Here is a 21,131-nt window from a genome sequence, read left to right as displayed (position 1 = left end):
GAGGATGATTGTAACATGGCAGGACAAAAATAACACAAACCAAAAAAATAACGATTTGCCATTAGATGTTTGACACTTGGGAGGACATCAATTTACTCTCATCAGAAGCAAGCAAAGGGTGAATAAACATATCCCGATAGGGTCCAAGTGATGCAATGAAGACCCCACCACAATTTTTATTTCAATCAGTACCCACACTGCTACTTTCTCAACCACAAATCAACATACGAATTAGGAGGAGTAGGCCACTCTGCCCCTCGAGCCTGCTCCACCTTTCAATAAGATTACGGCTGATCTGATTCTAATTTCAACTCCACGTTCCCACCTACACCTGATAACCTTTCACTCCTTGCTTATCAATAATCTATCTACGTCTGCCTTAAAAATATTCAAAGACTCTGCTTCCACAAACTTTTGAGGAAGAGAATTCTAAAGATTCATGACCCTCTAAAACCATGTTAAGTCTGCCTGATTACCCTGAATTTACTTAAGTGCCCTGCTATAACTTCTTTAATAATAGTTTCTAACATTTTCCCTATGACAGATGTTAAGCTAACTGGTCTGTAGTTTCCTGCTTTCTGTGTTCCGCCCCCCCGCCCCCGACTTTTTGAATACAGAATTTACACTCACTATTTTCCAATCTAATGGAAACTTCCCCAAATCTAGAGAATTTTGGAAAATTAAAATCAATGCATCAACTATCTCACTAGGCACTTCTTTTAAGATGCTAGGATGAAATCCATCAGGACCCGGGGGTTTGTCAGCCCACACTCCAACAAATTGCTAAGGTGATTGTAATTTTTTGCATTCCTCCCTCCCTCCCTCCCTTCCATTTCCTGACTTACAGCCATTTCTGGGGGATATTACTTCTATCCTCTATACTGAGGACCGATATAAAATACCTGTTCAGTTCATTTGCCATCACCTTATATTCTGTTATTAATTCCCAGACTCTCTTTCTATTGCACCAACACTCACTTTGTTAACTCTTTTTAAATATCTATAGTAACTCTTACTGTCTGTCTTTATATTTCTAGATAGCTTTCTCTCATTCTCTAATTTGCCCACTTTATTAATCTTTCAGTCATTCTTTGCTTTTCTTTATATGCTGTCCAATCTTTGACCTGCCGCCAATCTTTGCACACTTATATGCTTTTTCTTTAAGTTTGATACTATCTTTAACTCTTTTATTTAATCATCGATCGTGGGTCCTCCCCTTGGAATTTTTGTTTCTCATTGGAATGTATCTATTCTGTGTATTCTGAAATATCCCTTTAAATGTCTGCCACTGCACCTCTATTGACCTATCTCTTAATCTAATTTGCCAATTCACTTTAGCTAGCTCTGTTTTCATGCCCTCTTAATTACTCTCATTTAAATTTAAAATACTAGTCTTGGACCCGTTCTTCTTTCCCTCAAACTGAATGTAAAATTAAATCTCACTGTGATAGCTGCTACCTAGGGGTGCCTTCACCATGAAGTCATTAATTAATCCTATCTCATTGCACAATACCAGGTCTAGTATAGCCTGCTCTCTGGTTGGTGCCAGAATGTGCTGTTCTAAGAAACTATCCCAAAAACATTCTATGAACTCCTCATCTTGGCTACCTTTTCCCATCTGATTTTCCCGGCCTATATGTAGATTAAAATTCCCCATGATTATCACCATACCTTTATGACAAGCTCCCATTATTTCTTCCTTTATACCCTGTCCTATCGTGTGATTACTGTCAGCGGGCCTGTACATCACTCCCACAAGTGACTTCTTGCCTTTATCATTTCTCATCTTTATCCAACTGCTTCGACATCCTGGTTTCCTGAACTTAGGTCATCCCCCTCTATTGTGCTAACATCATCATTAATTAACAGAGTCACCCCTCCACCTTTTCCTAGCTTCCTGCCTTCCTAAATGTCATGTACCCTTCGGTATTCAGGTCCCAATCTATGTCATCCTACAGCCATGCCTCTGTAATGGCTATCAGATTAAACTTATTTATTCCTATTTACATTATCAGTTCTTCTGTTTTGTTTTGAATGCTACATGCATTCAGATACAGAGCCTTTAGTTTTGTCCTTTTATTATTTTTGTAACCTCTAGCCTTATCTGCTGATTGACTGTTAGAGTTGTACTCTCTGTCCCTTCCTGTCACGGCTTGTTTATCATTTCTCATATCAATATATTTTTTTCTTGCCTTGTCTCTACTTTTTGATTTGCCACATCTTCCCAAATTTTATCCCTTGCCCCCACGACTTAAAATCTTCTCTACTTTCCCAGTTACACAACTTGCTAGAACACTGATCCCAGCATGGTTCAGGTGTAGACCGTCCCAACCATACAGCTCCCACTTTCCCCAGTATTGGTGTCAGTGCCCCACAAACTGGAACCCACTTCTCCCACACCAGTCTTTGAGCCATGCATTGATGTCTCTAATTTTATTCACCCTATGCCAATTTGTACGTGGCTCCAGTAATAATACAGAGATTACTATCTTTGAAGTTCTGCTTTTAATTTGGTGCCTAGCTCCTCATACTCTATGCAAAACCTCTTTCCTAGTTCTACCTATGTTGTTGGTACTTACATCGACCATAACAACTGGATCCTTCCCCCCCCACTGCAAGTTCCTCTCCAGCACTGAGCAGCTGTCCCGAATCCTGGCACCATGCAGACAACACAGCCTTCTGGATTCTCGCTCTCAGCTACAGAGAACAGTGTCTATTCCCCTGACTGCTCTGTCCCCTATGACCACTAGCTTCCTTTTTGCTCCCGCCCGCTTGAACGGCTTCCTGTACCATGATGACATGGCCAGTCTGCTTATCCACCCTTCAGACCTCGCTTTCGTCCACACAGCTTGCAAACACCTCAAACCTCTTTGACAATTGCAGAATCTGAGGCTCCTCCACTACTGTCTGCTTAGTCCCTTTACCTGCCTCACTCATGGTCACACCCTCCTGTCCCTCACCTCTGACCAAAATAGACAACTGTATTCTAACAGGTGTGACCGACTTCTGGTACAGTGTCCAGGTATTTCTCCCCCTCCCTGATGTTGCGCAGTGTTTGCAGTTTGGCTTCCAGATCAATAAATGGTCAAAATGCACAAAGTTGTGTCCTTCGCATAGATGGCATCCATGACCTCCTGAGTGCACTTGTGTGTGGAGGTTTGCGAGATCCCACACAAGTCACCTGTGGAGCCCTGGAACAAGCAACAGGTATAAAAATTGAGCGCTGCAGTCACTTACACGGCCACTGACAGTGGATGCCGTCCAAGACCCGTGGTGCCAAATCCTGCAGCAAATGGCATATGTGACCGACCACTTCCCTAGACATGCACAGTCTTCGATGACACTGGTTCTCAGTCATCTGCAGGAATGACAGGCGCCGTTTAAAGACCCTGGGTCTCGAGGTGCCTACGAGTGATGGCTCACTGTAGATCTTCAGCTGCGTGCGCAGGAGGCTCTGCTGCGCCTTCATCTTGAGGGTGGTGCTCCTCTAATTGGAAAGCCAGGCACCTCTATTGCACTCTTCCCCTTCTCCTTTGCTCCCTGCAAGCCATGAGGCAAACTGCTAGATCACCAGGCCCCATGATCCTGATGTTCTCCTCCTGCAGGATCAAAGAGAGAGACACGTGTGTTAGCATATGTCTCCTAAGGATCTCTCCTGGTTAAGTCTCCGGTTCCAGCTACATCTCAAGGCCACTCCATGCATGTCAGGGAGTGCTGGCCACCACTTGGATAGTCAGTGTGTAATGCACTTCATGGCTATGCAAAACCCCTCCCACCTCTGCCCCACTCCAATTGACCGATTGGAGGCAGCTTTGGCCACTCAACTGCATTCTGTACTCTTGGTTCAGGCACAGGCATTCTCCTTACCCCCACTGCAAGCCTGCACTGTTAGCTTGAGCCATGAGGGATAATGGTCCAAACCTTAATAAAGACATTCCAACGGGTCTGACACCCTCACCTGTGACTGTTCCATGGCCATCTTTCACAAGGGGATTCTACAACTTGCCCAGTTGTCCAATTGTTCTGCAGCCCCCTAAAACACACATTAATTTTCAGCCTGCGCCTGACGGGTGAAAGGTTCTGAAGCATTTGGTGGCACATTCATGCTTTTGTGGTGCTCGAGTGGGCAGAAATGCTTCAGAGGCCAGACTCCAATCATATCAATGGAGCTGCTGCTGAATGGCCTCAGCTATGGAAGAATGCTCACTTTAGACAAGGTTTTCAAAGTGCATGGCCGCTTCCCTCACCCTTTCCCCCCACACCCCTCTTCTCCGGCATGTGCTTCTGTACTTCCATCAGTCTGTGCTGCCTTGCGCCCATCTGCCTCCCCAGCACACTCGCACTGGAGCCCTTGCCCCAGCACCACACTGAAAGACAGCCGGGAAAAAGCTACTTGCCTGTGCCCCTCCCCACCTCCAAGTGCGCGGCGCCTCTTCCTTGATGTCTTATGGGCGATCCTCATGAGTGCTGTGCAAGGTTGTGTGCACTCACTTCCAAGTTCTTCTCGAAGCTCAGCTCGCCAGGTGCACACCTTTTAAAGGCACCGTAAGTCACACCGTTCTGAAGTCATACTGACATGGGAGGTAATTTTGACATGGGGTGATGATCTGGCGTGCAGGCACAATGACGAGGTGCAAATGCATTAAAATTAAGTTCCTGACATTTGACTGCGAAAAACGCCATTGGCGAAGCAATGATCGCAAACTGGTTTCACGACACCATAAAACCGATTTTTGGCCTTCTCGCCATATTGTCTACTCACGTGGCCAAAGGCACACGCCACCAATAGGAGTGGAAAATTCTGGACTAAGTCTCTCTCCAGCTGGAAATGTTGCCAGACTGTGGAGGAACTTGTGTATTGCTTTAATGTAATAGTGAATTTAGAGTGAATTTCCTGGATATTTCAAGGGAGGTACGAATTATGGAAGAGAAATCTCTTTTCAACTGAACCAGCTCTACATTTGGTGTGGAAATAGTGGTACAGCGTCACTGGAGTGTTGGGTCTGTAAAGCTGGGGTAAAAGAGAATGAGCGAGTTCTCTTGGTTTCTGTATTGAAAATCTTTCCAACCTATTTGTTATCTAGTGTAAAATAGTTAATGTTTCTTGTTTAATCAATGTTTTATCCTTTTTGTTAAAAAGTTATTAGGAGTCTCCTGTGAATCTGTTCAGTAAATGCTCTCCAAAGTTTAAAAAAAACTAAAATTATGATCATCAAGCCAAGTTCCTTTCTGGGATCTGACTTGTCCAGTAATAACACCAGCTGGGATCATAACAACTTACTTTAGTTTGTTAATTTACTTTAAATAAATACCAGCTAAATATGAACTGCAGGCCAAATTTTTAGAATGATAATGATACTTAAATCTCCCAACTCACCAAACTCGTAACAGCTCACTCTGCTTGTAATTTGCACTCAAAGGCAGTACCGGTCAAGGCACAACTATATCCAATACTACTTATAAAGATTGTCACCTGCTGTCATTTAAAATGCTGTAAAGTTTTAGTTGTGGCTCTGCTGCCTTGGTATATCTGGTAGATTCCAGCCTAACAGCCTCTAAAGAATGTCCTGCATGGTAGTGGTCTGCTCAATACTGCATTATTTTACTATGCAATGGAACAGCACATGCAGCCTCCATTGGACAAAAACCTTTGGCAAGATGAGGGAGTCGGCACTGTTGACCTCAAAGACGGTGAAGAAGCAGGAGGTGGAGCAGCAAGAAGTAGAGTGTGGCTCAGTCAAGGACTCTTGGGATGCTCATAGTCAGCAACTTTAAAAACTTGGGCCTGAAGAGACTTGGCTGAAGACTAGATACTGCAACGGCTATGGCCATGACAATATTTCGACAATAGTACTGAAGATTTGTGGCTCCAGAGCTTGCTGCAACCTTAGCCAAGCTATTCCAGTACAGCTCAACACTGACATCTACCCAGCAATGTGGAACATTGCCTAGGTATGTCCTGTACACGAAAATCAGGACAAATCCAACCCGGCCAATTACCACCCCATCATTATATTCTCGATCATCAGTAAAGTAATGGAAGGGGTCAGCAACAGTGCTTTCAAGCAGCACTTGCTTAGCAATAACCTGCTCACTGACAATGGGTTCCGCCAGCGCCACTCAGCCCCTGACCTCATTATAGCCTTGGTTCAAACATGGACAAAAGAGCTGAACTCTTGAGATGAGGTGAGAGTGACTGCCCTTGACGTCAAAGCAGCATTTGATCAAATGTGGCATCAGGGAGCCCTAGCAAAACTGCAGTCAATGGAAATCAAGGGGAAAACTATCAGCTGGTTGGAGTCATACCAAGCACAAAGCAAGATTATCTTAGTTCCAGGACATCACTGGAGGAGCTCCTCAGGGTAGTGTCCTAGGCCCACCCATCTTCAGCTGCTTTATCAATGACCTTCCTTCCATCATAAGGTCAGAAGTGGGATGTTCACTAATGATTGCACAATATTCAGCACAATTGGCAAGTCTTCAGATACTGAAGCAATGCATGTCCAAATGCATCAAGACCTGGACAATATCCAAGCTTGGGCTGGCAAGTGGCAAATAGCATTCACGCACAAAGGTGCCAGGCAATGACAATCTCCAACAAGAGAAAATCTAACCATTGCCCCTTGACGTTCAATGGCATTACCATCACTGAATCCCCCATTATCAACATCATGGGGGTTAACATTGACCAGAAACTGAACTGGACTAGCCATATAAATACTGTGGATACAAGAGCTGGTCAGAGACTAGGAATCGTGCAACAAGTAACTCATTTCCTGACTCCCCAAAGCCTGTCCACCATCTACAAGGCACAAGTCAGGAATGTGATGGAATACTCCCCACTTGCCTGGATGAGTGCAGCTCCTACAACACTGAACAAGCTGGACGCCGTCCAGGACAAAGCAGTCCACTTGATTGGCACCACATCCACAAACATTCACTCCCTCCACTGCTGACACATTAGCAGCAGTGTGTACCATCTACAAGATGCACTGCAGGAATTCACGAAGGCTCCTTCAACAGCATCTTCCAAACCCATGACCACTACCACCTAGAAGGACAAGGGCAGCAGATATATGGGAACACCACCACCTGGAAGTTCCCCTCCAAGTCACTCACCATCCTGACTTGGAAATATATTGCTGTTCCTTCACTGACGCTGGGTCAAAATCCTGGAACTCCCTTCCTAACAGCACTGTGGGTGTACCTACACCACATGAATTGCAGCGGTTCAAGAATGCAGCTCACCACCACCTTCTCAAGGGCAACCAGGGATGGGCAATAAATGCTGGCCCATCCAGCGAAGCCCACATCCCATGAATGAATAAAAAAAGTAGTTATTTTTTGTATATGTTATTGTAAGTTTTATTGGATAAAGTTGTGATAGAATGGTTTTTTGGCAATGGCTTTTCTTTCAGGATTTTGACCACAAGGACGCAATGATGAAAGGTAGAGAATTGTGGAGTAGCGGTGATAAGGGGATGATATCAGGGAAATTGGTATCTGAATATCTGTTGAGGGACAGTCTGTCCGAATGGAAGGAGTAACAAATGCCTCCTCAGTTCTTTGTCCTCCTCCATCCTCTCATCTTCCTCTCATTTTGCTTGCCCTCCCAAGGTGCCCTGATGAAAGGGACTGTGTCCTCACAAGAGCAAAATTGTGGATGAAACAGCAGATCACTTTACTTGTCCCCTCCAAGCCACTCACCGTCATGACTTGGAAATATGTCACCATTCCTTCACTGTGGCTGGGTCAAAAACTTGGAACTTCCTTCCTAACAGCCCTCTGGGTGTATCTACACCACAGGGACTTCAGCAATTCAAGAAGGCAGCTCACCAGCACCTTCTCAAGGACAGTTACGAGTGGGCAATAAATGCTAGCCTAGCCAGTAAAGCCCACATCTCGTAAAATGAATTTTTTTAAAAACTACAGATGCTGGAAATCTGAACTAGAAATAGAAAATGCTGGAAATAACCTGCAGTCTGGCAGCATCTGTGGAGAAACAGAGTTAATGGCCTGAATTTTCCCGTCAGTGATTTGGGGGCGGGGCCCGCTCGCTGACGGGAAAATGACGCGGGATGACGTCGGGAGAAACCCCCGACGTCATCCCGGTCTCTTTAAATTTTTAGGAAGGCGGGCGGACAGCGAAATCAGCTGTCTGCCTGCCGACCTGTCAATGGCCAATTGAGGCCATTGACAGGCTAATTAAGATAATTAAAGACCTGCCCGACCAACCTTAAGGCTGGCGGACAGGCCAGGAGCCCCAGCGGGCTCCAGATTATTGATGAAACTTCATCCACTGGCAGGATGAGGTTTCATGTCCGTTTTTAAAAAGTCTAATAAAGTTTATGTCCTTTTTATTAACATGTCCCATCTCGTGTGACTTTGTCACATGAAGGGGACATGTTAATAATTTTTTAATTTTTCTATTTTTTGACTTTTCTTACCTGTCACTAATCTCCCTGAGACAGGACTTTGCCTCAGGGAGCAGTGCGCTCTTTGACAGATGGGGAATCCCTCCCCCCCAGCACTGGAAGCGCATAGCGCTTCCTGTCGGGCAGGCCGCTGAACGGGCCTTAATTGGCCCGCCCACTCAAAATGGCGACGGGCCCCGTCTCGGCGGGGGTCGGCTGTCCGCCCGCCGTCAAGCCGGTGGGGCCCGCCCGCCATCTGAGGGCAAAATTCTGCCCAATGTTTCCAGATGTGACCTTTCATTTGAACTTAACCTATATTGTTCCCAAAATCATTAAGCAATGATATTTTCAGTGTTAATAAATGGTAGTAAGAGGATAAAATATAGATGTGCAGTAAATAATTAATACTTTCTATATTTTAACATGCAAAGTACAACCTTTTGATGGTATTTTGTATAAATGTCAATTCTGATTATGTATTTCATAAAGAACTTTCTGTCTTATATACTAAAATGAGAAATATGTTTTCTCACTGCAGGTAAAGCTGCCTGTATTGCTGGCCTGTGTATCACACCCAGTGAACTACAGTCCAGGGTTGGAATATTTCAGCAATACTGCCCCGTTAGCCTTCAGTTAAATAAAGAATTTGTAGACTGTTCTGATGATCCTTCATTAGAATTTGCAGCAGAATTCCAAGGACATTATTATAAAATGGCATCCAAGGAGGCCCTGGATGTAAGTATATTTGTGGTAGTCAGAAATAATAATGAAAGTTAACTGAGAACTGAAAAGAAGAATCTTTCAGATTTGTTCATACTTACCTGAATTATAAGAGGTGTTCCCCCACCTTCATAAATGATGGGACAGGATTTTTCAAATGGCGTTTTTTACTGCCCTGCCACCTGAAGAGTCAGTAGGGAGCACATCCCTGCCAATCAGAGCAGCCCCAAGTCATTTAATGCTCCAAGGACCATTAATTGGCTGGAAGCAGGACTTCCACCCCTCAGTCTGGTGGAGGTCCTGCCTCTGAGAGCTGCTGGCCAATCTGATAGTCCCAGCAGGGCCAGTGGCAGCAGTGGCCAGAACTGGAACTACAAGCAGTCTTCAAATTCTAAGTCCTGGGGCAGAATTTTATGACTCCCAACCGGTGGTTTTGTAGGCACGGAGATGGAAAGGGGGCCATAAAGTTCCTCGAATGGCCTTCCTGCTGCCCTTTCACCTACCCCCAATCTGAACACAATTGAGGATTTTAAGTGGTCAATTGTTAGCCACTTAACGGTCTCTTCCCATCTAGCCTCAATTTTTAGATTGGCGGGTTCACAGGTGTGAAGGAAGGGGGATGCGCCACCCTCAAGGGGTTCCTTTCACTCCCCCCACCTCCTTCAAAGGTCTGCCCCCGCAGTGATCCCTCCTCGCCACAAGACCCCCAAACCCCCCACTACCCTCTTGGACCTCATCTCCCCTCCCCACCATGAGACATAAGAACATAAATAGTGACAGGAGTAGCCCATTTGGCCCCTTGAGCCTGCTCCGCGATTCAATAAGATCATGGCTGATCTGCTTGTGTTTCGATCTCCACATTCCCAACTAACCCTGATAACCTTTGATTCCTTTGCCTAACAAGAATCTATCTACCTCTGCCTTAAAAATATTCAACGACCCCGCCTCCGCCACCTTTTGAGGCAGAGAATTCCAAAGTCGCACAACCCTCTGAGAGAGAAAAAAAGTTTTTAAAACAGTACCCCTAGTTCTGGACTCACGCACAAGAGGAAACATCCTTTCGACGTCCACCTTGTCGAGGCCATTCAGGATCTTGTATACTTCAATCAAATCACCCCTCACTCTTCTAAACTCTAGTGGAAACAAGTCCAGCCTGTCCACCCTTTCCTCATAAGACAGCCCACTCATTCCAGGTATCAATCTAGTAAACATCCTTTGAACCGCCTCCAATGCATTTACATCCTTCCTTAAATAAGGAGACTAAAACTGCACACAGTATTTGAGGTGTGGTCTCACCATTATAGGTCTCACCTGTATAACTGAAGCATAACATCCTTACTTTTATGTTCAATCCCTCTCGAAATAAAGGATAGCATTCTATTAGCCTTCTTAATTACTTGCTGTGCCTGCATAACTTTTTATGACTCGTACTAGAACACTCTGCACCTCAGAATTATGCAGTCGTTCTCTGCTTTTTTGTTCTTCCTGCCAAAGTGAACAACTTCACATTTTCCTACATTAAACTCCATTTGCCAGATCTTTGCCCACTCACTCAACCTATCTATATCCCTCTGCAACCTCCAGTCACCTCACACTTAGCTGATCCTGGACTCTGGGACTTAGAATCTGGGGACTGCCTGTAGTTCCAATCTTGACCACTGGGACTACAGAGCTACCAGGCAATCAGATTGTCCGAAAGCTCTCTGACGCAGGAGTTATTGACGTATGCTTTTTGGTCTGAAATTTTCTTGGAGTTGCACCCACCATGCCTTTGTAATTTCACTGGAACTGTGGCAAAGGCCCCTTTTTTTATGCGTCAGTGGAACAGAGCAGGTCCAAAGAAATTCCAGATTTTTACATTGTATATGCACATTCATGGCATGGACTTATTCGTAACTGTTGCCAAATATACTACATACATATTAAGAATGACATATCCATGCTAATAATATGGAAGTCTAATTTTATACAAATTTTGACCATCTTGTCCTATTTCAAACAACAAGAATTTATATACACAATACACATAGTTAAGTGTGAACGAGAAAATAGCGAGGCATGGAGTAGCATCTAAATCTATTCAACCAGAGATAATCTCAAACATAATCCCATATTTTAAGAAATATCTATTTATGGGTTAATTAATACTTTGGTTTAACACATTCATGCCTTTCTTTCTGGAAAATTATGTTGATTGATATCATCAACTTTTTTCAACATTGTGATAAAACTGTTTAAAACAAAACATGTATAAATTTCAATTTGTCTATTTTATCAATTTGTCAGACCTTCTTGCACAATCCAGAGACGTTCGTACCTCCATTAGCTTCTCAATCTCTACCAACATCTGATATGCTCCCTACAAAGCTTACTGCAGCTGGAGTAAAGGCCAGGTTTCCTCAACAGGCAGAATTTCTGGGCTACTGTCCAGTTACATTTCTGGATGGCCAACAGAGGTAGATTCAACTTATCAATTTCTTAGAGGATAAAGAAACTTTATAAAATGTAGAAAAAAATTGTCTTGACAGAGAAGTGTTTCTAACTACTGTTTTGATCCTTCTATCAGATATGAAGCGTTGGTCCCTGGACACATTGATTATGCTGCTGAATACAGAAACAGATTATATCTTTTTCAGGATGAGGAACACCTTGATAAATTTATGCGGTAAATACTTCTGAATAATATCTTCTCCACAAAAGTCCTCATTATCAAATATCAAGCCTTTTGTATAAGGGTTGAATTTTATTGTAACTTAGTATTTTCTTGCAGAATTTTATGCTCCCTTACACATTTATGCAGCTGCATTTGGTTACACACTGTTTTTAAGATCCTGAATTAATGCAAGTATTCTGTTGGCAGAATTGCATATACTGATCACTAATGTAATAATGTTATTTTCTTTAGTACATCATTAAATTGTCGGTGGCGGCCATGGGTAATTTTTTTTTAAATCATTCATGGGATAGCTGTAAGATTTGAGTTTGAGAGTCACAGATTACCCAAAAATGTGGGTTGAGCTCGTAAGTGATTTTGAAGTAGTTTATTAAGAAGCAACAGTTTAAATATAATACATGAACTAAATAGACAGAAAAACAGAAAATAACAGGTGAGAGCAATTTACTGGTCCTGGAGGATGAACGGACAGGTGACACAGAGTGAGTGTGGCTTCCTTAGCCGATGGCTAGTGGTGGCAGCCTCTTCTGCTTCTTAACTGAAGTGTTAGGAAGTTCTTAGGAACATAGAAGTAGGCCATTCAGCCCATCAAGCCTGCGCTCCCATTCAATTAGTTCATGGCTGATCGTCTACCTCAACACCACATTCTTCATATCCCTTGATGTCATTAGTCTCCAGAAATCTAGCAATTTCTGTTTTGAACATGCTCAACGATTAAGCTTCCTCAGCCCGCTGGGGGAGAGAATTCCAAAGATTCACCACCCTCTGAGTGAAGAAATTCCTCCTCATCTCAATCTTAAATGGCCTACTCTTATCCTGAGATTATGTCCCCTGGTTTTAGACTCACTGGCCAAGGGAAACATCTTACCCACATCCACCCTCTCACGCCCTGTAAGAATTTTGTAAGTTTCAATGAGGTCACCCCTCATCCTTTGAAATTTTAACAAATACAGACCCATCTACAAGATGCACTGCTGGAACTCACCAAGCCTCCTTAGCAACTTCCAAACCCATAACCACTACCATCTAGAAGGACAATGGCAGCAGACACATGGGAGCATCATCACTGGAGATTCCCCTCCAAGTAACCCATCATCCTGACTTGGAAATATATTGCCGTTCCTTCACTGTTGCTGGCTCAAAATCCTGGAACTCCCTTCCTAACAGCACTGGGGGTGTACCTACACCACATGGACTGCAGCAGTTCAAGAAGGCAGCTCATCACCACCTTCTTAAGGGCAACTAGGGATGGGCAATGAATGCTGGCCCAGCCAGCGAAGCCCACATCCCGTGAATGAATAAAAAACAATGTGACATGGTGGTTTCGGGTCAAGCTGTTCAGCTAATGAGGCCCTTTGTTAAAACGCATTGTGCTTTGAGCAGGTAACTGTCGAACCACTAGTGCAGCGTTGGAGATGAGTCACAAATAGCTCTGCCTTTGACCATAGCTGGCTGGTCAAATGTCCTGTCTACTATCCTTTGTGTTGACTTGGCTGGAGTGTTTATACAATGTAAGGAGTGTTACATTCCAGGGGTTTGAGGTGTTAGCGTTTGTCCATTTTTAAACTGCTCAGAAACTTCCAGAACTACCATCATGTGGTCAGCGGTAGCATTTTATCAGTTCAGCCATTTGTCTATTTTAAAGAAAACAGAAGTTAAACATGAGAATATGGAAGAGAACAAATTTCTTTTTAATTTTTTGTTCTTCATGCTATCTCAGCAGGACATGACTCATAAACAAGGACACCCAGGTCCCTTTGGACACCAACACTTCCCAACTTCTCAGCATTTAAGAAATAGTCAGCCATTCTTTTTTTTCTACCAAAGTGATTAACTTCACACTTATTCACATTATGTTCCATCTGCTATATTCTTGCCCATTCACTTAGCCTGTCCAAGTACTCTTGAAGCCTCTTAGTGTCCTCCTCATGACTGACATTCCCACCCAGCTTAATGTCATCAGCAAATTTGGAAATATTACAATTGGTTCCCACATTCTTGAGAATTTATTGACAATAGTGAACAAGTGATTAACACCTGTGCCCATGCTGCGCAACTAATTCTTCATAACTTTCCTAACCCTACCACTACGTCTTGGTGCTCCCTGGACATCGACAGCAGAGGTGGAGCCAGCCAGCTGACTGCAACACCCTGTCTGTGATGACCTTGGTGGGCATCCCTTGGAGGGGTGAGACTTGGAGGGCCCCGGCATGCCTTCAGGGTCCTGCCATATGGCAGTGGCACCCTCTCGGCCTGTGGAGCTGGAGCTTCTGAGGTCACAGGAAAAGGGGATTCGGATGGGTTTGGGCACTCCCGGAATCACCTGGATGGAAGGCCTCCGAGTGTGTACCTACTGATTGATCCTCCTCCCTATGGGTGCCTGAGGGCCCAATCTGACTCCTTGAGGAGAAGGGGTAGCTGGAGTGAGATCGAGCTGCCCCTCACCCCTCTCGCATACACACTGTTGGAGGACAACTGTGGCATCAGCAATGGAGTTGAGCCTGCGCAGCAGTGCAGGACCAATGTCTTGGATCAAGGTCTCCATGGTGGCTCCGATTCTACCAGTGTTGACGGTGCATTGGCATGCAGGCGCTATCACCTTAGAGTGAAGGAGGATGGACTTCTCCATCGTGCCTTGTAATTGAGGAGTGCAGTGGACATCCCTACTTGATGTTCCCGAGCTTGCCTTTGCAGCGCAAGCAACTATGACATGACCGAATCCAGTGGCTTGTCATCTGATGTGGACTCAGCAAATCTCTGGCCTCCAGCTGTCCTCCGAATGCCAGACACCAGGGAATTCCCTGCCGCCACCCGCTGTAGATCAGACAATGCGATGTGCTCACCAGATTGTGATCCTGAAGCTATTCTAAAGCTAGGTCCCACCGAGGTGTGTGTCTCTGCACTGGTGGAGAATTTAGGTGAGCACTGTGATGGGGCTTCAGGGAACGTGCCTCCAGGTTCATTTTCAGAGGCTTCTTCAGAGCTTGATTGGAAGCCCTGTGACATGGACTTGGTCGGCTGTTTCCCAGATGTGCCTATGGAAGCAAGGGAGATAATTAGTGCATGGCAGTGGCCTGTGAAACAGGACACATCACTCACAGCATGGTTGTCTGATGGATATTGCACTGCTGGACCCTCACTTAGTAGATCACAGCCGACCTCATCGTCAGGACCAGATCGTCACTAGCCAGCTGGATGGCTCTGTTTTCAAAGTCTCTGCAGACCTTGATTTCAGGCATTTCTCCACCAGTCTGCAACCCCTCCCTGTTGTTGCGTGTCAGCCTGACCTGCATTAATAGAGATGGAGAAAATGTAAGCAAGACGCCTGGCAGGCCAGATGATAAATATAAAAACAAAAAACTACTACAGATGATAAGTATGCCTGGCATGTGTGAGTGGTGAGTGGTCCCATGGATGGGATGAGGACAATGACGATGAGTGTGAGAGAGTGAAAGGTGATGTCCTGTGAACTGGCCATGAGTGAGGGCCCTTTGGATGTGTGATGGGTTTGAGAGTGTGTGAGCTGAAAGTGATGAGAAGAGTGACCTACCCTGATGGAACGGAGGAGATCATTCATTCTCTTGTGGCACTGAGTGGCTGTCCTGTTTTGAAGGGCGTTGGCACTGACCACCGCTGCCACCACCTCCCAAGCCTGGTTGGTCACATTGCTGCTCATCCTGTGGCAAGAGTGGGGATAGAGGACATCCCAACAGGACTCCACAGCATCCAAAAGGCGTTCCAGTGACGTGTCGCTGAACCTGGGGGCTGAGTCTTTTTGCCTTTCAGGGCCATGTCTTCCCTGCAGTAGTCATGGTCTGGAAGCACTGAGATGTGTGCATGTGGCTGGACTTTAAATATGGCGCCTGGCATGATGAAGCAGCGAGGTGATTGCGGGCAGGCAAATGAGAGCCCACTTGGCATGGAAATGGCGTGTTCCCTGGGAATGCATAAATAATGTGGTGGGTTTGGTGTGATACAGCGTGAAAACCTGCCATCGCAGCCAGCGGACAAAGTGCCATTTGACCCACCCGCAACCGCACTTAGTGCGAATCTGGGACGATTCCGTCCAAAGTAACTATTTAGTTTCTCCACCATTTCCCTGTTCCCCACTATAAATTCTCCTGTCCCACTTGTAATGGGCCTATATTTGTCCTAGCTAATCTTTTCCTCTTCACATACCTAAAGAAGCTTTTACAATATTCCTTTATGTTCCTCTCTAGTTTGCATTCATATTCTCTTTTCTCTTTCATAATCAGTTTCTTGATCCTCTTTTGCTGGGTTCTAAGTTGTTCCCAATCCTCAGGCTTACCACCTTTTCTGGCATCCTTATAAGCCAATTCCTTTGATCTAATGCAATCTTTAACTTCTTTCGTTAACCACGGTTGATTTACCTTTCCCTTTGGTGTTTCTACCTTAGAGGAAGATATATCTGTTGTAGACCATATAGCCTTTGTTTAAATACTAGCCACTGCCTATCTACCCTTTTAGTGTATGTTCCCAATCCACCATAGCCAATTTTCTACTCATACCTTCAGTTACGATTCCAGCTGATGTTAATACTGGACAGGTCAGATGCCAGAGTGAAACCTGGCTTGATAGATCCTAACTTTGTTTTTTTTAGAAACCATGAAGGAAAGTTACTGAACAAATTCACAAGAGTTTACTAATGAACTTTTAACAAAACCTTTATTAAACAAGACAAAAGGTTGGAAAGATCTCAATACAAACACCAGAAAATGAATCAAATATTCACTATTCCCTCACCCCAGCTATCTCTATACAAACACACACAAATTCGGAAAGATAAAACAATTTACCCTATCCTATACTCTAATATTGAGGGTAAGTATGCAGTACATGTGAACCAACTGGCGAACTGTGGACAGACACACCACACTTCAAAGTAAATGACAGATGCAACCAAAGCAGATTCAATGGATTTCTCAACAACCCACCCCGATGCTTGTTGCACTATGAGCCAACCAGTCTCACTGAAATTCTCTTTCTCACAAGGGTTTCCAATTTCCACTTTTGAAGAACTCATCTTGAAATTCTTTCCCAAAAGTCACTCCCACTCAGACAGCTTCAACAAGAACCCATCTCCAGGGTTTCAATTCGCCTTCTGCGATTCCTTTCCCCTAGATCTCTGAGTGCACTCAAGCTTCACCTTCGAAGCACAAATTCAGATCTTCAGCCCTGCCAAACAGAACATCACTGCTCCAAAGAATATCTTTGCCCTTACACAGCAGAGAATCACCAACCTCTGCCCCCCCTCAGATACTCAGGGCTTCTCTCGAGCCTATTTTGTTTCAAATCTGCTCCCTGTCTGATCTGTCTCCTTAATTCGGAGCCAATTGCTCAGCTTCTCTCGCTCCAATTTATTTACCAGGATCTGGTTCTAATCTCTGCCCTTGTCCCTTACTTGGAACTGTCTTCTGGGACCAGTTTCTGCCCCACTCCCTGATTTGGGATCTTCTTCTTTGTTTGGGATCTCTCCCTGTCCCACTCCCCATGTCCTGCTCCCTTGGACACCTTTGCTTGAATAGCATTCCTCTTCAGGTCACCCGCAGTTTCACACTGTTTCACTTCTCTTTTTTCTTTTTCTTCTGTGCATGTGCGCAGGACCGGTATCTGGCCTGAAAACATGAAAATGTATGAACTGTGCTCCTGCGGCCCTTTCTCGGCCAGCCAATGCAGGGAAGTCCTGACGCCCATCAGGAATTGTAATTCCCAAACTCCCGATCTAAACTCAATGTAAGTATCAGAGTTTGTTACACTTCATAATTTCCTTCCTTTGGATTTAAGACCTAACTTCAGAATGAACCATATCACATTCAAACTTAATGCAAAATTCTATCGTAGTATGATCACTATTTCTCAAAGGCTCCGTTAGAACAAGTGGGGAGGCAGTGGTGGTGGCATAGTGGTATTGTCACTGGACTAATAATCCAGAGACCCAGGGTAATGCTCTGGGGACCCAAGTTCGAATCCCGTGAAACCATTGTCAATTGTTGTAAAAACCCATCTGGTTCACTAATGTCCTTTATGCCACCAATATCTGGTCTGGCTACGTGACTCCAGACCCACAGCAATGTGGTTGACTCTTAAATGCACTCTGAAATGGCTCAGCAAGCCACACAGTTGTATCAAACCATTGCAGTCTAGAAGAAATGAAACTGGACCACTCGGCATTGACTTAGGCACCGGAAACAACAACAGCAAACTCAGCCCTGTCGACTCTGAAAGGTCCTCCTTACTAACATCTGGGGGCTTGTGCCAAAATTGGGAGAGCTGTCTCACAGACTAGTTAAGCAACAGCGTGACATAGTCATACTACGGAATCAAACCTTGCAAAAAATGTCCCAGACACCACCATCAATATCCCTGGGTATGTCCTGTCCTACCGCAGACCAGACTCAGCAAAGGTGACAGCACCATGGTATACAGTGGGGAGGGAGTTGCCCTGCGAATCCTCAACATCGACTCCAGACCCCATGAAATATCACAGAATCACAGAATTTTAATGGCACAGAAGGAGGCCATTCGGCCAGCATGTCTGCACCAGCTCTCCAAATAAGCATTATGACCTAGTGCCATTGCTCTGCCTTCTCTCTGTACCCCTGCACATTGTTTCTATTCAAATAATCATCTAATGCCTCCTTGAATGCCTCCGCCACACTTCCAGGCAACGCACTCCAGACCCAAACCACTCATTGTGTGAATAAGTTTTTTCTCACGTCACATTTGCTTCTTTTGCAAATCACTTCAAATCTATGCCCTCCCCTTCTTGGTCTTTTTACGGCCGGAGAGGAACTTGGAGGGGAAGGACCCAGTTGTCGTCGTCCACGTTGCTACCAATGACGTTGACAGGACTAGAAAGGAGGTTCTGCTGACCGAATTTGAACAGTTAGGAGCTAAATTAAAAAGCAGAACCTCCAAGGTAATAATCTCGGGATTACTACCTGAACCACGGGCAAACTGGCATAGGGTAAATAAAGTCAAGGAGTTAAATGAATGGCTCAAAGATTGGTATGGGAGGAATGGGTTTCAGTGCATGGGGCACTGGCATCAGTACTGAGGTAAGAAGGGAGCTATTCCGGTGTAATGGGGTTCACTTGAACCATGCTGGGACCAGTGTCTTTGCAAATGGAACAACCAGGGCTGTAGGGAGGGCTTTAAACTAAATAGAGGGGGGGAGGGTTCTGGAGAGGGAATAAGTAGGGTTACAAAGCAAAAGGATATGGTGGCATTGCAGGGCAGCTACTAAGGTAATGATACCCAGAGTGTAAGGAAGGGACAGAGTGTACAAACATAAAAAACAGCAACAAATAGGGTCAAAGGGAGAAAAATGGTAAAAAGGCAAAATTAATGACTCTTTACTTAAATGCAATTAGTATTCAGAACATAATAAATGAATTAACGGCACAAATAAAGGTTAATGGGTATGATCTTATGGCCATTATGGAGACAAGGACATCAAAGTTGGGAACTAAATATTCAGGGGTATGTGACTTTTCGAAAGGACAGGCAGGAAGGAAAGGGTGGTGGGGTTGTATTGTTAGTACAAGATGGAATAAGTACGATAGCAAGAAATGATCTTGGATCAGAAGATGTGGAATCCATATGGATGGAGGTAAGAAATAAGGGGAAAAACACACTGGCGGGAGTAGTCTATAGGCCCTTTAACAGTAGCTATGCTGTTGGACAGAGAATAAATCAGGAAATAATGAGGGCATGAAACAAAGGCAGTATATTAATCATGGGTGACTTTAATCTCCATGTAGATTGGGAAAATCAAACTGTCAGGTAGCCACGAGCAAGAATCCATAGAGTGTATTCAGGACAGTTTCCGAGAACAATATGTTGTGGATCCAACTAGGGATCAGGCTATTTCGGAGCTGGTAATGTGTAATGAGGCAGGTTTAATAAATGATCTCAGAATAAAAGATCCCCTAGGAAACAGTGACCATAACATGGTGGAATTTAGCATTCAGTTTGAGAGTGAGAAACTTAGTTTGGAAACAACTGTGCTAAACTTAAATAAGGGTAATCACAAAGGAATGAGGGCAGAGTTGGCTGGAGTAGACTGGGAAAGGAGTTTAGCAGAAAAGATGGTTGATGAACAATGGCAGACATTTAAGAAAATAGTTCATGACTCACAACAAAGATATATCCCAGTGAGGGAAAAGGATTGTAGGAAGGGGATAAACCAACCATGCTTAATCAAGGAAGTTAAGGATAGTATCAAAGTGAAAGAAAAAACATACAATGTGGCAAAGATTAGTGGTAAGCCAGATGATTGGGAAAGTTTTAAAAGCAACAGAATTTGACCAAAAAATAATAAAGAGGGAGAAAATAAACTTTGAGGGTAAACTAGCAAGTAATATAAAAACGGACAGTAAGAGCTTCTTTAAATATATAAAAAGGAAGAGAGAAGCCAAAATCAACATAGGCCCCTTAGAGAATGGGGAAATATTAATGGGGAATCAGGAAACAGCAGAGGAGTTGAATAAATACTTTGCTTCAGTCTTCATGGCAGAAGACACTAATAGCATACCAAAAATACTAAATAATCATGGAGCAAAAAGGGGGAGGAAATAAACACAATAACTATCACTAGAGAAAAAGTACGAGGGAAACTAATGGGGCTACAGGTCGATAAGTCACCTGGACCTGATGAGTTGCATCCTCAGATATTAAAGGAAATAGCTGCAGAGATAGTGGATGCACTGGTCGTAATCTTCCAAGAATCCTTAGATTCTGGAAAAGTCCCAGAGAATTGGAAAACTGCCAGTGTAACACCCTTATTCAAAAAGGGAAGGAGACAAAACACGGGTATCTATAGGCCGGTTAGCTTAACATCTGTCATTGGGTAAATGTTGGAGTCTATTGTAAAGGATGTAACAGCAGAGCATTTAGAAACGCATAATATAATCACGCAGAGTCAGCATGGCTTCATGAAAGGGAAATCATGCCTGACAAATTTATTAGAATTCTTTGAGGAGGTAACAAGTAGGTTAGATAAAGGGGAACCAGTAGATGTAATGTATTTGTATTTACAAAAGGCGTTTGATAAGTTACCACACATAAGACTACTTAATAAGAACCCATGGTGTTGGGGGTAGTATGTTAGCATGGATAGGGGACTGGCTAACTAATAGAAGACAGAGAGTTGGGATGGCGGGGGGGGGCGGCATTTTCAGGATGGCAACCTGTAACTAGCAGAGTGCCACTGGAATCTGTGCTGGGGCCATAATTATTTACAATATGTATTAATGACTTGGATTAGGGAAATGAATGTACTATCGCCAAGTTTGCGGATG

The 21,131-nt window shown here is 44.2% G+C and overlaps 1 protein-coding gene across 1 annotated transcript in view; it reads left to right on the top strand.

The window, feature by feature from the left end:
- ak9 (adenylate kinase 9) overlaps positions 1-21,131 on the top strand; it is a 359,309-nt gene that overhangs the window by 288,604 nt on the left and 49,574 nt on the right. The window contains exons 34-36 of the mRNA XM_078542572.1: positions 8,953-9,149; positions 11,421-11,590; positions 11,701-11,799. Coding sequence (XP_078398698.1) covers positions 8,953-9,149; positions 11,421-11,590; positions 11,701-11,799 — 466 coding nt within the window. The remainder of the gene's footprint in view (positions 1-8,952; positions 9,150-11,420; positions 11,591-11,700; positions 11,800-21,131) is intronic.

This window comes from Cetorhinus maximus, chromosome 5, assembly GCF_964194155.1.
Source record: "Cetorhinus maximus chromosome 5, sCetMax3.hap1.1, whole genome shotgun sequence".
Lineage (NCBI taxonomy): Eukaryota > Metazoa > Chordata > Chondrichthyes > Lamniformes > Cetorhinidae > Cetorhinus > Cetorhinus maximus.
The sequence above is the reverse complement of the archived record's forward strand: the minus strand, read 5'-3'. Positions and strand labels throughout refer to the sequence as shown.